General features: G+C 44.1%; 1 protein-coding gene and 1 long non-coding RNA gene across 9 annotated transcripts in view; one reads left to right on the top strand and one right to left on the bottom strand.

Moving 5' to 3' along the window:
• Positions 1 to 14,088, top strand: part of MTMR3 (myotubularin related protein 3) — a 203,931-nt gene that overhangs the window by 136,822 nt on the left and 53,021 nt on the right. For all 8 annotated transcript variants that reach the window (XM_050923684.1, XM_050923679.1, XM_050923678.1 and 5 more), the window contains one exon: positions 3,703 to 3,869. In XM_050923684.1, coding sequence (XP_050779641.1) covers positions 3,703 to 3,869 — 167 coding nt within the window. The remainder of the gene's footprint in view (positions 1 to 3,702; positions 3,870 to 14,088) is intronic.
• Positions 1 to 14,088, bottom strand: part of LOC127034726 (uncharacterized) — a 78,914-nt gene that overhangs the window by 51,902 nt on the left and 12,924 nt on the right. The gene's annotated exons all lie outside the window — the stretch shown is intronic.

Genomic DNA, 14,088 nt, shown 5'->3' with positions numbered 1-14,088 from the left:
GAGATAATAAATTACTCTCACCACCACCGCCAGTGTAGCCAGGGAGCCCCAGAGACTTTGTGCTTCTCTGAGGTCTATTTCCCAGGCTTCAATAGGATAAATTAATATTGGCTTCTAAGCATTAATTAACGACAAAAGAACCTATATTTCAATTACACATTTGCTAGCAGTACTTTTTGTACAGTGGAATAGCACCAGCCCCCACATGTTGGACTCAGAAAATGTAACATGCCAACTGCTTCCTGGGCTATAGCATTGTGATGAGGACTGTTTTGATTCTGTAGGTCATAGCTGGTTGTTCAGCTTGAGTTATATATTTAACTTTCTCTTTAACCTGTAGCCCTTAATGTTTTCAGATTTAGCTTTTCTCTCTAGAGCGCATGTATTTGACTTTTCTCTCAATAGTAGAGTCAATACTAGCTATTTAGCCTGCATTAGGAAAATTAGTTTCACTCTCCCTACAAAATTCTCTTCAGAAACCATAGTTCCAAAAATTATAACTGGCTATATTTTCTTTCCTTGGACTGTTTTTGGAAAGGCTTCAAAACAAAGTTCTGAAATATGCTTTCATGCACTGAGCCAGTAGAAGGCAGTGTGCTCTGGACCTGATGTACCAAATGCATGCAGGGTTGAAAAAGGGAAGGGTTTAAAACGTACAAACTATATTTTTCATGGGAAAAATACAGTCTTTTCACTTGTAATTATAATGTTGAAATGAAACTAGTGATGGGGTGATTAGTACCAATTTTATATGAATGTCTCTACAGAGTGCAGGACTTAGAATCTGCAATGTCAAGACCTTAATTAATTTAGGGGACACAACTGCTGTCTTTAGCCATCAGTGCAACTGGAGTATTATCTGGATGTCATTCAGATAAAATTGCTACTAATCACCCCACCACTAGTTTCATTTAAACATTATAATTACAAATGAAAAGACTGTTTTTCCCATGAAAAATATAGTTTGCATGTTTTAATCGTAAGAGTAAATTTTATTTATGTATTCTGGGGCCACCTGTTTATAACTGTAAACTCCTTAATACATTTGTATACATTTGGGCAAACCCTTACTTCACCATGCTTGTTCTGAGTCTTATTCCACAGTGGACAGGTACCAATTTGGAAATGCTAAGCTACTGTTGTAATTATGGAATATTATTTTGCAAACTAGTGGCTCTTGGGGTCAAGATACTCTAATTAGTCTTCCATTGCTGTTTCTTTCTTGCTGTAATGTGAAAACAAAGCTCAAATGAAAGAAGCATTGTTTATACTTGCGCTCTGGTAAAATATTAGTAAGAGAAGAAACAGTTTAGCATTTAAGGGAGGGGGAGAGAGAGGTGTAGGACTACAGACACAGTGACTTGTCCACTTTGGTGTGAAGTAAGTGCATTGTTCAAATGGAATACAGTATTTACTCTGTGTTTTTGTTTGTAGGGATTAACATAAATTGCAATATATTAATGTGTATGTATTTCTGTTTCGACTCCCTTTTGAGGCCCTGATTCAGCAAGATACTCAAAGTAAGGAATGTGTTTAAAGTATGTGAGTAGGCTCATTGAAGTTAATGGGACTACTCCTGAGTTTAGACATGTGCATAAGTACCTTAATGAATCAGGGCCCGAGCAACTAGGACAAGATAATATTGGTTTATTTAATAATTCCAAAATTATGCTTTTTAGACATCAGGCCCTACCAAATTCACAGCCATGAATAACATGTCACGGACCGTGAAATCTGGTCTTTTGTGTGCTTTTACCCGATACAAGGGGTCTGCAACCTTTCAGAAGTGGTGTGCTGAGCCATCATTTATTCACTCTAATTTAAGGTTTTGCATGCCAGTAATACATTTTAATGTTTTTAGAAGGTCTCTTTCTATAAGTCTATAATTGTGACAAAGTTCCTCCTCTTCCTTGGTAGGTCCTGCGCTTATTGGCAGATTTGCTCACCTCAGTGATCTTCCCCACAGTCTAGATCAACTCCTCCTGTGTCTGATCAGGAGTTGGGAGGTTTGGGGGGAACACAGGCCCGTCCTCTTCTCCAGGTTCCAGCCCAGGGCCCTGTGGATTGCAGCTGTCTATAGTGCCTCCTTTAACAGCTGCATGACAGCTACAGCTCCCTGGGCTACTTCCCCATGGCCTCCTCCAAACACCTTCTTTATCCTCACCACAGGATCTTCCTCCTGGTGTCTGATAACGCTTGTACTCCTTAGTCCTCCTGCAGCACAGCCTCTCAGTCTCAGCTCCTTGTGCCTCTTACTCCCAGCTCCTCACACACACTTCCTCTCCTCTGGCTCCTCCTCATCTGACTGGAGTGAGCTCCTTTTTAAACCCAGGTGCCCTGATTAGCTTGCCTTGATTGGCTGCAGGTGTTCCAATTAAGGCAGACAGGCTGATTAGTTCTAGCAGGTTCCTGATTACTCTAGTGCAGCCCCTGCTCTGGTCACTCAGGGAACAGAAAACTACTCATCCAGTGACCAGTATATTTTCCCTCTACCAGACTCCTGTATCCCACTGGCCTGGGTCTGTCACATAATATATAACTAAACTATTGTTGTAGTAAAGTAAAAAAGGGTTTTAAAATGTTTAAGAAGCTTAATTTAAAATTAAATTAAAATGCAGAGCCCCCTGGACTGGTGGCCAGGAGCCGGGCAGTGTGGGTGCCACTGAAAATCAGCTCGCATGTCACCTTTGGCACACGTGCCATAGGTTGCCTACCCTGCCCTATACTATACAGATTTCATGGGGGAGACCAGCATTTCTCAAATTGGGGGTCCTGACCCAAAAGGGAGTTGCAGGGGGTTCGCAAGGTTATTTTAGGGGGGTTGCGGTATTGCCACCCTTACTTCTGCACTGCCTTCTGGGCTAGGAAGTCAGAGAGCAGCAGCTGTTGGCTGGGCGCCCAGCTCTGAAGGCAGTGCTCCGCCAGCAGCGGTGCAGAAGTAAGGCTGGCAATGCCATACCATGCCACCTTTACTTCTGTGCTGCTGCCTTCAGGGGTGGGCAACCAGAGAGTGGCAGCTGCTGGCTGAAGGCCCAGCTTTGCAGGTAGCAATGCAGAAGTAAGGGTGGCCATACCATACCATGCCATGCTTACTTCTGCGCTGCTGCTGAAGGCAGCGCCACTAGCAACAGCAGCGCAGAAGTAAGGGTGGCAATACCACAACCCCCCCTCCACCTCGAAGCACTCCCCCCACCCCCCACAACTCCTTTTTGGGTCGGCCCCTACAATTACAACACTCTGAAATTTCAGAAATCATGAAATTTGCTATTTTTAAATCCTGTGACCATGAAATTGAACAAAATGGACCATGAATTTGGTAGGGCTCTATTTATACATATAGTTTAATTTGACTTCATGTTTGATATATCTTTCAGTATGATGTTAGCAAGAATCACAGACCATTTTCTTTACAATGATGATGAATTTTTCCCTGGTTATTGTCCCTGTGGAAATTCAGAGAGCCAAAGCGTAGGCAAATACAAAAGAAATATGGTTATGGGGGAAGGACAACTCCCTGGGATAATTACATTACTATCTGAATAATTATTTTTACTATCCATTACAGTTTACACAACAGCATCTGAAATAGAAAGAACAGTTTATTCTCATCTCTGGTTTGCACAGAGGTTAATCACTCATCACATTTTATGACTTAATATCTCTGCATGAAAATTAATAAATGTATGTTTGGTTCTGGGACAGGTGTCAGTTCTCTACCTTTGAGCAATGTCAAGAGTGGCTTAAGCGACTGAACAATGCCATTCGCCCTCCTTCGAAGATAGAGGACCTTTTTTCGTTTGCATACCATGCTTGGTGTATGGAAGTGTATGCCAGTGAAAAAGAACAGCATGGAGATTTGTGCCGGCCAGGTATGCAGAAACACTTTGCCTGTCCCAAGAGATGCTTTGGCCTTTAGCTGCCTGTCTGCTACCCCTTTATCTTGTGATTCCTGGAATGCAGAATTCGTGAGCTTGCAAAAAAGTCTATTGACACAGTGTGAAATCTGTGCTAATGTTACCCTTTACTTGAATACTCAGTTTTAAACAACTTCATATGAATTGTCTAACTGAAGTACTGTATTAACTTTGTGCTCTTATAACGTGACCCTTCACCAGTCCAACATTGGTATTATCATGTGTCAGACTTCCATGTGTGCAGACTCTTAACATTTGTGCTCACCAAGGCTTTAAAGATCGCACGTGCGTGCATGTGTGTGTGTGTTAGAGTTAACCAAGCAGAGCTGGTATATGGGAGTTTGTGAAGGATCCCTTTGCCCCTTGAGATCCAGGTTTGAATCCTCACTCATGTCCCAATTAGAAATGAGTTTAATTTTGTTCTGGTTCCCATTTGTACCCACTAAAAACTCACAGAATTTAACACAGTTAAATGTAAATGGCAATTTCTGTTCAATTGGGGTCCAGGATATTGCCAATCAAGTTTAATATAAATTGGCACTGTAACGTAGAAAAAGCCTGCATAACTTTCTCCCATTTTCTTTCTTCAACCAGCACTGTTAGCACTTTATTTTCATGAATGCTGCACTCACCTATAGATTCAAATAGAGAAATAGCTAAATAACGAAAGAAAAATAGAGACCTCTCTTTCTTCCAAGCTGAATATCCCAGAGTAGAAACAGTGGTTCTTCTTCGAGTAGTGTCCCTATAGGTTCTCCACTGTAGGTTTGCTTGTGTCCCTGCACTGCAGATCAGGGCTGCGGATCAGAGAACTTCCATAGCAATGTCCCTTAGGCCCATGCATGCACTGTCTCCCTTCCTAACAAGCCTCGAGGCTAGTCAGTGCACTCATCCTCTTTCTCAGAGATCTCCCTATCCATTAACAAGGCCTTTCTGGTCCCGCCAAGGACCATCAAGCAGACCCCAGCACTCATGGTACCTATTTGCAAACGGGTGGACAAAAAATATTATGTCCCAGGGTGGGAGACTGAGTTCCTCATCTCCCACCTTCCACCCAACTCCATTGTGGTGGACGCTATTAATTCCCATGGATGTCAGTGCCCGATGAGGTCCACTCCCTATAACAGAGACTGGAAGTGTTTGGACCTTTTCGGAAAGAAGGTGTACTCCTCAGCCATGTTCAGTTTCGAATCACCAACTACCAAGCCCTGATGGTGAAATATGTTTATCTAAATTATTCTAAGCCGATTTTACTGAGCAGCTGCCTGAGTCACATCACAGCCAGTTTAAGGCCATTATTCAGGAAGGACAGTTAATAGCAAAAACAACGCTACAATTTGCCCTCGATGCAGCCGACACAAGGGCCACGTCCATCTCCATGGCTGTGGTGATGTGACCTGTGTCATGTCTCCATCTCTTGGGCTTCCTGAGGGAGGTACAGTCAACCATCAAAGACCTTCCCTTTGGAGACGCTAAACTCTTCGCAGAAAATGTTGCTGCCTTTCTTTACACCCTGAAGGATTCTTAAGCCACTCTTCATTTGCTGGACCATCTATACACTAGGACAAAAGAGGAAGTTTAGTCCACAGCCCTAGCACAAATCACACATTTCCCAATATCCAGCTCAATGCTGGTACCAGCTGCAGAGGAAAAAGAATACATTTTCAAGGTGTAAACTTTCTGGCCCTCAACGTTCCTTGTCCCAGGTGTCTACGTCCAATCTCCAGTTTCGATGTGTTGGTCAAGGCATCGATAGACTCCCCACAACTGCTGCAGCCAACCACCACTGTCTACCATTTGGCCACCGGTTGGCAGCATTCTGCCGCACCTGGGAATGTATAACATCGGGACAATGGATCCTAGAGATCGTTCACAATGGGTACTCTATCCATTTTACTTCTCTGCCCCCTCCACAAAATCATTCTCTGTATCTCTTCAGGGACCTGTCTCACGAGAGTTTACTCTGACATAGTCTCATCCAGTTAGGAGCCATAGAACCAGTACCTCTACATCTACAGGGAAAGGGGTTCTGCTCTTGCTATTTCCTAGACCTCAGAGCTCTCAACAAGTTTGTCAAAGCTCAAAAATTCAAGATGATCACTCTAAGGATTATTCCCACATTGGAACAGGGAGACTGGTTTTCAGCCCTCGGCCTTCAGGATGCCTACTTTCATATTTCAGTCCTACTGACTCACAGATGATTTCTGAGATTCACTCTAGGATAAGACCATTACTAATACAGGGTACTCCCCTTTGCATTATTATTGGCCCCAAGAGTATTTTCCATTATTCTCTCAGCGTTGGCTGCACTCTTATGCCCCCAGGGGATCATGTTTTACCCTCCTTGAAGCCTGATCTCACCAAGAGGCTCACTGAGTCACCAAAGCTGCAATGCACTTGTTTACAGACCTGGGCTTACAGATCAATGCCCAGAAATCAATCCTCATTCCAGTGCAACACCTGGAATTCATAGGGGCTGACGTCAGCTCATTACAGGTCAGAGTTCTCCTTATCTCAACACAGATTTCTCTCCCTGGCCACACCCATAGAGACTGTTTAAAATAGCCCGCAAATACTAGCCAGAGACGGCTTCCAACTCTTGGGGCATATGGCAGCAGGCACAGGAGTAATACCACATGCCAGGCTTCACATGTTATGCCTCCAGATGTGGTTCAGCTCAGTTTGCAGACCAAACAGGAGCAGACTAAACCAGAGTTCCCCAAACTGTGGGGCGTGCCCCCCTAGGGGGATGCAGAGGAATGTTTGGGGCATGCAGCGGGGCCTGGACCAGTCCCTATGGGTTGTGAGCAGTGAGCGGCACCCAGTCCCTGCCCCACCTCAAGCTCTGCTCCATCCCGGTTCCGAGCCCTGGGCCTGGCCCCATCCCAAGCCTTGGCCCCAGCCGCAGCTCCACCCCCAGCTGCGGGCCTGGCTTTAGCTCTGCTCCCAGCCCTGACCCTGCCCCAGCCTCAGCCCCAGGCCGCTGCTTTGTTCCCAGTCCCAACCCACTTCTGCTCCCAAACCTACCCCCAGTAGCAGCCCCTGCCTCGGCCATTTTACCCTGTCCACTCCCCTGCCCCAGCCCAGCTCGGGGGGTGGGAGTGGGGTGTGCAGACAGGAGTAAGGGGGAGTCTTGACCCTGAAAAGTTTGGGGTCCACTGGACTAGACAAACCCCTATCACTACCTATCAAAAACTATTTGGGCTGGTGGAAAGACCCAGCAAAGGGATTTCCTTCTCGCAAAACCCTGCATTGTTGCTTTCCACCCCTGATGCATTGCTCAGTGGGTGAGGTGCACATCTAAACAACCTCATGACACAAGGCAAGTGGTTACCCACAGAGATATCTCTTTACATCAACCTCCTCGAGCTAAGGGTGGTCAGGAATGTCTGTGCCCACTTCCTCCCGCTGATCAAAGGATCGTACACAAGAGTCCTAACAGACTATGTAGCCTGTATATACGTCATTAATTGACACAAAGGAGCCAGGGTGCCTTCCTTCTGTGCGGAGGCAGTGAGACTATGGAACTAGTGTATTGCCCACGATGTCACATTGTCAGCAGCTTACCTCCCAGGCACACAAAACTTGATAGCAGACAGTTTCAGTTGCATTTTCCCAAACAATCACAAGTGGGAGCTAGACCCAGTAGCACCTCACGATCTATTCAGGCAATGGGGGATGCCAACCACAGATCTGTTTGCCATTTACCTGAGCAAGAAATGTCCACACTACAACTCCACAGTAGGGGTAGGACAACACTCCCTGGGCCATGCTCTCCTCCTGCGCTGGGATGCGGATCTTCTCTGTGACTTTCCTCTCTTTCCCCTACTGTTGAAAGTCCTGCTGAAAATAAAGAGAGATGGGGAACATATCATATTGATTGCTTCCGCTTGGAGGAGACAGACTTGGTACTCTTACCTGTCACAGCTCGCTACGTGCCACTTACCTGCAAAAATGGTCCAGGTTTTGGATTTGGTATACTTCCCACAAATCTCTGTGATATCTTTGACTTTTCCACATATGCACTGACCCAAAAAATCCTAGAATATTAGGGTTGAAAGAGACCTCAGGAGGTCATCTAGTCCAATCCCCTGCTCAAAGCAGGACCAACACCAACTAAATCATCCCAGCCAGGGCTTTGTCAAGCCTGACCTTAAAAATCTCTAAGGAAGGGGATTCTGCCACCTCCCTAGGTAACCCATTCCAGTGCTTCACCACCCTCCTAGTGAAATAGTGTTTCTTAATATCCAGCCTAGACCTCCCGCACTGCAACTTGAGACCATTACTCCTTGTTCTGTCGTCTGCCACCACTGAGAACAGTCTAGCTCCATCCTCTTTGGACCTCCCCTTCAGGTAGTTGAAGACTGCTCTCAAATCTCCCCTCACTTTTCTCTTCTGCAGACTAAATAAGCCCAGTTCCCTCAGCCTCTCCTTGTAAGTCGTGTGCCCCAGTCCCCTAATCATTTTTGTTGCCCTCCGCTGGACTCTCTCCAATTTGTCCACATCCGTTCTGTAGTGGGAGGACCAAAACTGGACACAGTACTCCAGGTGTGGCCTCACCAGTGCCGAATAGAGGGGAATAATCACTCCCCTTGATCTGATGGTAATGCACCTACTGATACAGCCCAATATACTGTTGGCCTTCTTGGCAACAAGGGCACACTGCTGACTCATATCCAGCTTCTCGTCCACTGTAACCCCTAGGTCCTTTTCTGCAGAACTGCTGCCTAGCCATTCGGTCCCTAGTCTGTAGCAATGCATGAGATTCTTCTGTCCTAAGTGCAGGACTCTGCACTTGTCCTTGTTGAACCTCATCAGATTTCTTTTGACCCAATCCTCCAATTTGTTTAGGTCACTCTGGATCTTATCCCTACCCTCCAGCATATCTACCTCTCCCCCCAGCTTAGTGTCATCTGCAAAATTGCTGAGGGTGCAATTCATCCCATCATCCAGATCATTAATAAAGATGTGGAACAAAACCAGGCCCAGGACCGACCCCTGGGGCACTCCACTTGATACTGGCTGCCAACTAGACATCGAGCCGTTGATCGCTACCCATTGAGCCCAACAATCTAGCCAGCTTTCTATCCACTTTATGGTCCATTTATTCAATCCATGCTTTTTTAATTTGCTGGCAAGAATACTGTGGGAGACAGTATCAAAAGCTTTGCTAAATTCAAGATATATCATATCCACTGCTTTCCCCATATCCACAGAGCCAATTGTCTCATCATAGAAAGCAATCAGGTTGGTCAGGCATGACTTGCCCTTGGTGAATCCATGTTGACTGTCCCTGATCACCTTCCTCTCCTCCAAGTGCTTCAAAATGGATTCCTTGAGGACCTGCGCCATGATTTTGCCACGGACTGAAGTGAGGCTGACCAGTCTGTAGTTCCCCGGGTTCTCTTGCTTCCCTTTTTAAATATGGGCACTGTATTTGCCTTTTTCCAATTGTTCAGGACTCTTAGAGTCTACCTGACAGCTATAACATCCTTACACCAGCCAGTAGAGGGATAATAAGTGCTATTCCACCTGACCAATAAAAGATTCCTCAAGGGTGTAGTAAACCTCTTCCTGCAACCTCGACTTTCTGTTCCCACGTGGGACCTGAACCTGGTATTGAAAGCACTGATTAGGCCTCCCTTCGAACCCATGGTCACCTGTTCATTTACATACCTCTGAGTGAAAAGAGCCTTCCTGGTAGTGCTTATCTTGGCGAGGAGAATGGGAGAAATATCAGTTCTGATGACATGTCCTGTCTACAGGGTATTCTTTTGGTACAAGGTTACGCTCAGACCACACTCGAAATTCACTCCCAAGATAACCTCTCCATTCACATGAATCATTTGATTCACCTTTCAACTTTTACCCTAAGCCTCACCGAGACATCAGGGAGGCTATACTCCACACTCTAGAGGTCAGGAGAGCCCTAGCCTTCTACCTGGATGTGATGAAGGTTTTCAGGAAGTTCCCATGACTTTTCTTCTCCATTGTGGAAAGATGCAAGGGCTCAGCAATATCAGCCCAAAGACTGTCCAAGTGTGTCTCGAAGTGCATCAGACAATGTTATCAAGTTCACAATATAATCCCTCCAGATTCTCTTCATACACACTCCACAAGGTTGATGTCCTCATCAGTTGCTTTGTTCAAAAATATCCCTATCTGAGAGATCTGTAGAGTGGTGACATGGTCATCAGTCCACACCTTCGCAGAACAGTATGTGATCACTGGGAACTTTGCCTCTGATACCATCTTCAGCTCCCCAGTGTTGTCATCTGTAACTGACCCAAATCCGGAGTCCAAGCCCTCCAGTGGGGTTATGGCTCAGGAGTCACCTACAGTGAAGTATCCATAGGGACACTACTCAAAGAAGTTACTCAGCATGTGTAGTAATGATTGTTCCTCGAGATGTGTGTCCCTATGGGTGCTTCACAACCTACCTTCCTCCCCATCTTCAGTGTTCTTGTGTATGACCCTGCGGTAGAGAAGGAACTGAGGGGGTTAGCATGCATGTCCTGACTAGCCTCATGGTGGGGCATGAGAGCAGGCTGTGCATGTTGAGGCCTAACAGACACTGCTGCTGAAGTTCTCTGTTGCAAGCACACCTACAGTGTAGCACCCATAGGGACACGCATCTCGAAGAACCATTGTTACTGCACAAGGTGAGTAACTTCTTATTCTGCTAAATATTCTTTATCCAGGGTCATGATCTTTTCTGATCAATACTTGGAAACTGAAAATAATAGAAAGTAATAGAAATGAAGACACAAAAGTAGTAGTATTTATAGAATTATAAAATCCTAGGACTGGAAGGGACTTGGAGAGGTCTTCTAGTCCAGTTCCCTGCACTCAAGGCAGGACTAAGTATTTTCTAGACCATCCCTGACAGATGTTAGTCTGTCCTGCTTTTAAAAATTTCAAATGATGGAGATTTTACAACCTCCTTAGGCTATTTATTCCAGTGCGCTAATGTCCAACCTAAATCACCCTTGCTGCAATTTAAGCCCATTGCTTCGTGTCCTGTCCTCAGAGGTTAGAGAGAATAATTTTTCTCCATCCTCCTTGTAACAACCTTTTATGTACTTGAAAACTGTTATCATGTCCCTTCTCAGTCTTCTCTTCTTCAGACTAAACAAACCCAATTTTTTCTATCTTCCTTCATAGGTCATATTTTCTAGATCTTTAAACATTTTTGTTGCTCTTTTGTGGACTTTCTCTAATTTGTCCACATCTTCCCTGAAATGTGGCAGCCAGAACTGGACGCAGTATTTCAGTTGAGGCCTAATCAGTGTGGAGTAGAGCAGAATTATTACTACTTGTGTCTTGCTTATAACACTGCTGCTAATACATCCCAGAATGATAAGAAGATAAGAACGGCCATACTGGGTCAGACCAAAGGTCCATCCAGCCCAGTATCCTGTCTACTGACAGTGGCCAATGTCAGGTGCCCCAGAGAGAGTGAACCTAACAGGTAATGATGTTTGCTTTTTTTACAACAGTGTTATACTGTTAACTCATATTTATCTTGTGATCCACTATGACCCCCAGGTCCCTTTTTGCAATGTTCCTTCTTAGGCAGTCATTTCTCATTTTATATATTGCAACTGATAGTTCCTTCTTTGTGTTTGTCCTTACTGAATTTCAGCCCATTTACTTCAGACCATTTCGCCAGTTTGTCCATATCATTTCAAATTTTAATCCCATCCTCCAAAGCACTTGCAGCCCCTCCCAGCTTGGTATTATCTGCAAACTGTATAAGTGTATGCCCTATTCTCTATGTCATTATCTAAATCATGGATGAAGATATTAAACAGAACCAGACCCAGAACTGATCACTGTTGGATGCCATTTGATAGGCCCTTCCAGCTTGATTGTGAACCACTGAAGATTTCTCTCTGGGAATGGTTTTCCAATTAGTTATGCACCAACCGTATAGTAGCCCCATCTAGGTTGCATTTCTCTATTTTGTTTATGAGAAGGTCATACGAAACAGTATCACAAGGCTTACTGAAGTCAAGATATACCACATCTACCACTTCCCCCCTGTCCACAAGGCTTGTTACCCTGTCAAAAAAAGCTATTAGGTTGGTTTGACATGATTTGTTTTTGACAAATTCATGCTGACTGTTACCTATCACCTTATTATCTTCAAGGTGTCTGCAAATTGATTGCTTAATTATTTGCTCCATGATCTTCCCGGGTATTGAATTTCCCTAGTAGTTCTGTTCCCCGAGCAAGCATGGGTGCAGTCTACCATTAATTTAGAGTATAGCACAGCATTTACTCCTTGATTAGTTTTTACTGGTCAAAACTACTTCTCCGAAAGTGTAACCTATCCATCGGAGATCACTGAATCCTATTAATTTTCTCATTTTATCCTTTGTGACAATTTTCTCTTCCCCTGGGTTTCACTTGTTACTGGTTATGGTTGTTTTTGTACTTTAAGAGTTGAATTATAGCTAGAGTGGATTAGTGGCAGAGACGTACTAAGTTGGGAGTATAATGGAGGAAATTGCTTCAATACTTTATAATAATTGGCGATATACCAATCTCCTAGAACTGGAAGGGACCTTGACAGGTCATTGTCCAGCCCTCTACCTTCACTAGCAGGACCAATTTTTGCCCCAGATCCCTAAGTGGCCCCCTCAAGGATTGAGCTCACAACCCTGGGTTTAGCAGGCCAATGCTCAAACCACTGAGCTATCCCTCCCTGTTTTATTTTTATTTTTATTTTTTTTATGGAGGTGCCCCAAGGTTTGGCATAATTGGTGTAAGAATGCGAAATTGCACTGAAAGGTGTCCAAGTACCAGAAAACAGAAATAAAAGAAATAATAGAAAGTAGAATTCTAAAACATATTAATGCATGGAGCATTAGAATAGATTATGGCTTAAGATCAACTATAAAAATCTGAAGGGCACAGACCCATGAAATACTTGTCTTAATTGTCCCAGTCACAGGAAATATAATCTCAGTTGAGAACCAGGCATCTCAGAAAGAGTATCCTCCCATTCAGAATACAGGGAGTCCCATAGCTTGGAGCTGCATCTGAGCAGAGGAAATCACTGGATACCTTCTGACTAAAAACTAATTCTTTTGCATTATAAGGAAAAATAAGTAACTCCATGTATAGTAGTAGATACAAAATTTTCACTTCTCCACTGTCTGGGATGCTCTATTAGTTACTAAGAGGTTGTCTTCTTCTCACTCCATATCTCACACAGGTAGGAAAACAATTGTAGGCACACTAAGAAAAGTATCCATGCTAGCAGGAAAGGTTTTGACACTGTTCAAACTGATGCAGCAGAAGAAAGTTGTTCTTTCCCACAAGGATCTTAAGTTTTTAAGCTAGATGGCGTCAGTCATATTTCCTATTGGCAACAGCTTGGCTATATATTTTCCACAGGTAATGTTTTATGTAAGTGGTGACTGAAATATTGCTCACTATGTGAAGCGTCACCAGATCATAACCACAGACTTCGTCAGTTAAGAAAGATGAATAGCTCATATGAAACATAAAAGCATATTGAAACCAGGAAAACAATTATATGGAAATCTTCAGATCAGTGGTCTATCTAGCCCAGTATCCTGTCTTCCAACAGTGGCCAATACCAGCTGCTTCAGAAGGAGTGAACAGAACAGGTAATGATCAAATGATCCATCCTCTGTCACCCATTCCCAGCTTCTGGCAAACTGAGGCTAGGGACAATTCAGAGCATGGTTTTACATCCCTGCCTATCCTGGCTAATAGGCAGTGATGGACCTGTCCTCCATGAACTTAATCTAATTCTTTGTTGAACCCTGTTATAGTCTTGGCCTTCACAACATTCTCTGGCAAAGAGTTCCAGAAGTTGATTGTGCGTTGTGTGAAGAAATACTTCCTTTTGTTTGTTTTAACCTGCTGCCTATTAATTTCATTTGGTGATCCCGCCTAGTTCTTATGTTATGAGAGAGAGTAAATAACACTTCCTTATATACTTTCTCCACACCGGTCATGATTTTCTAGACCTCTTATCATATCCCCCCTTAGTTGTCTCTTTTCCAAACTGAAAAGTCCCTGTCTTATTAATATCTCCTCATATGGAAGTCCTTCCATACCCCCAATCATTTTTGTTGCCCTTTTCTGTACCTTTTCCAGTTCAAATGTATCTTTTTGTGAGATGGGGCATGCGGTA

The sequence above is a fragment of the Gopherus flavomarginatus genome, chromosome 15 (assembly GCF_025201925.1).
Source record: "Gopherus flavomarginatus isolate rGopFla2 chromosome 15, rGopFla2.mat.asm, whole genome shotgun sequence".
In the NCBI taxonomy this organism is placed as follows: Eukaryota; Metazoa; Chordata; order Testudines; family Testudinidae; genus Gopherus; species Gopherus flavomarginatus.
Note: the sequence above shows the minus strand (reverse complement) of the source record. Positions and strands in the feature narration are given on the sequence as shown.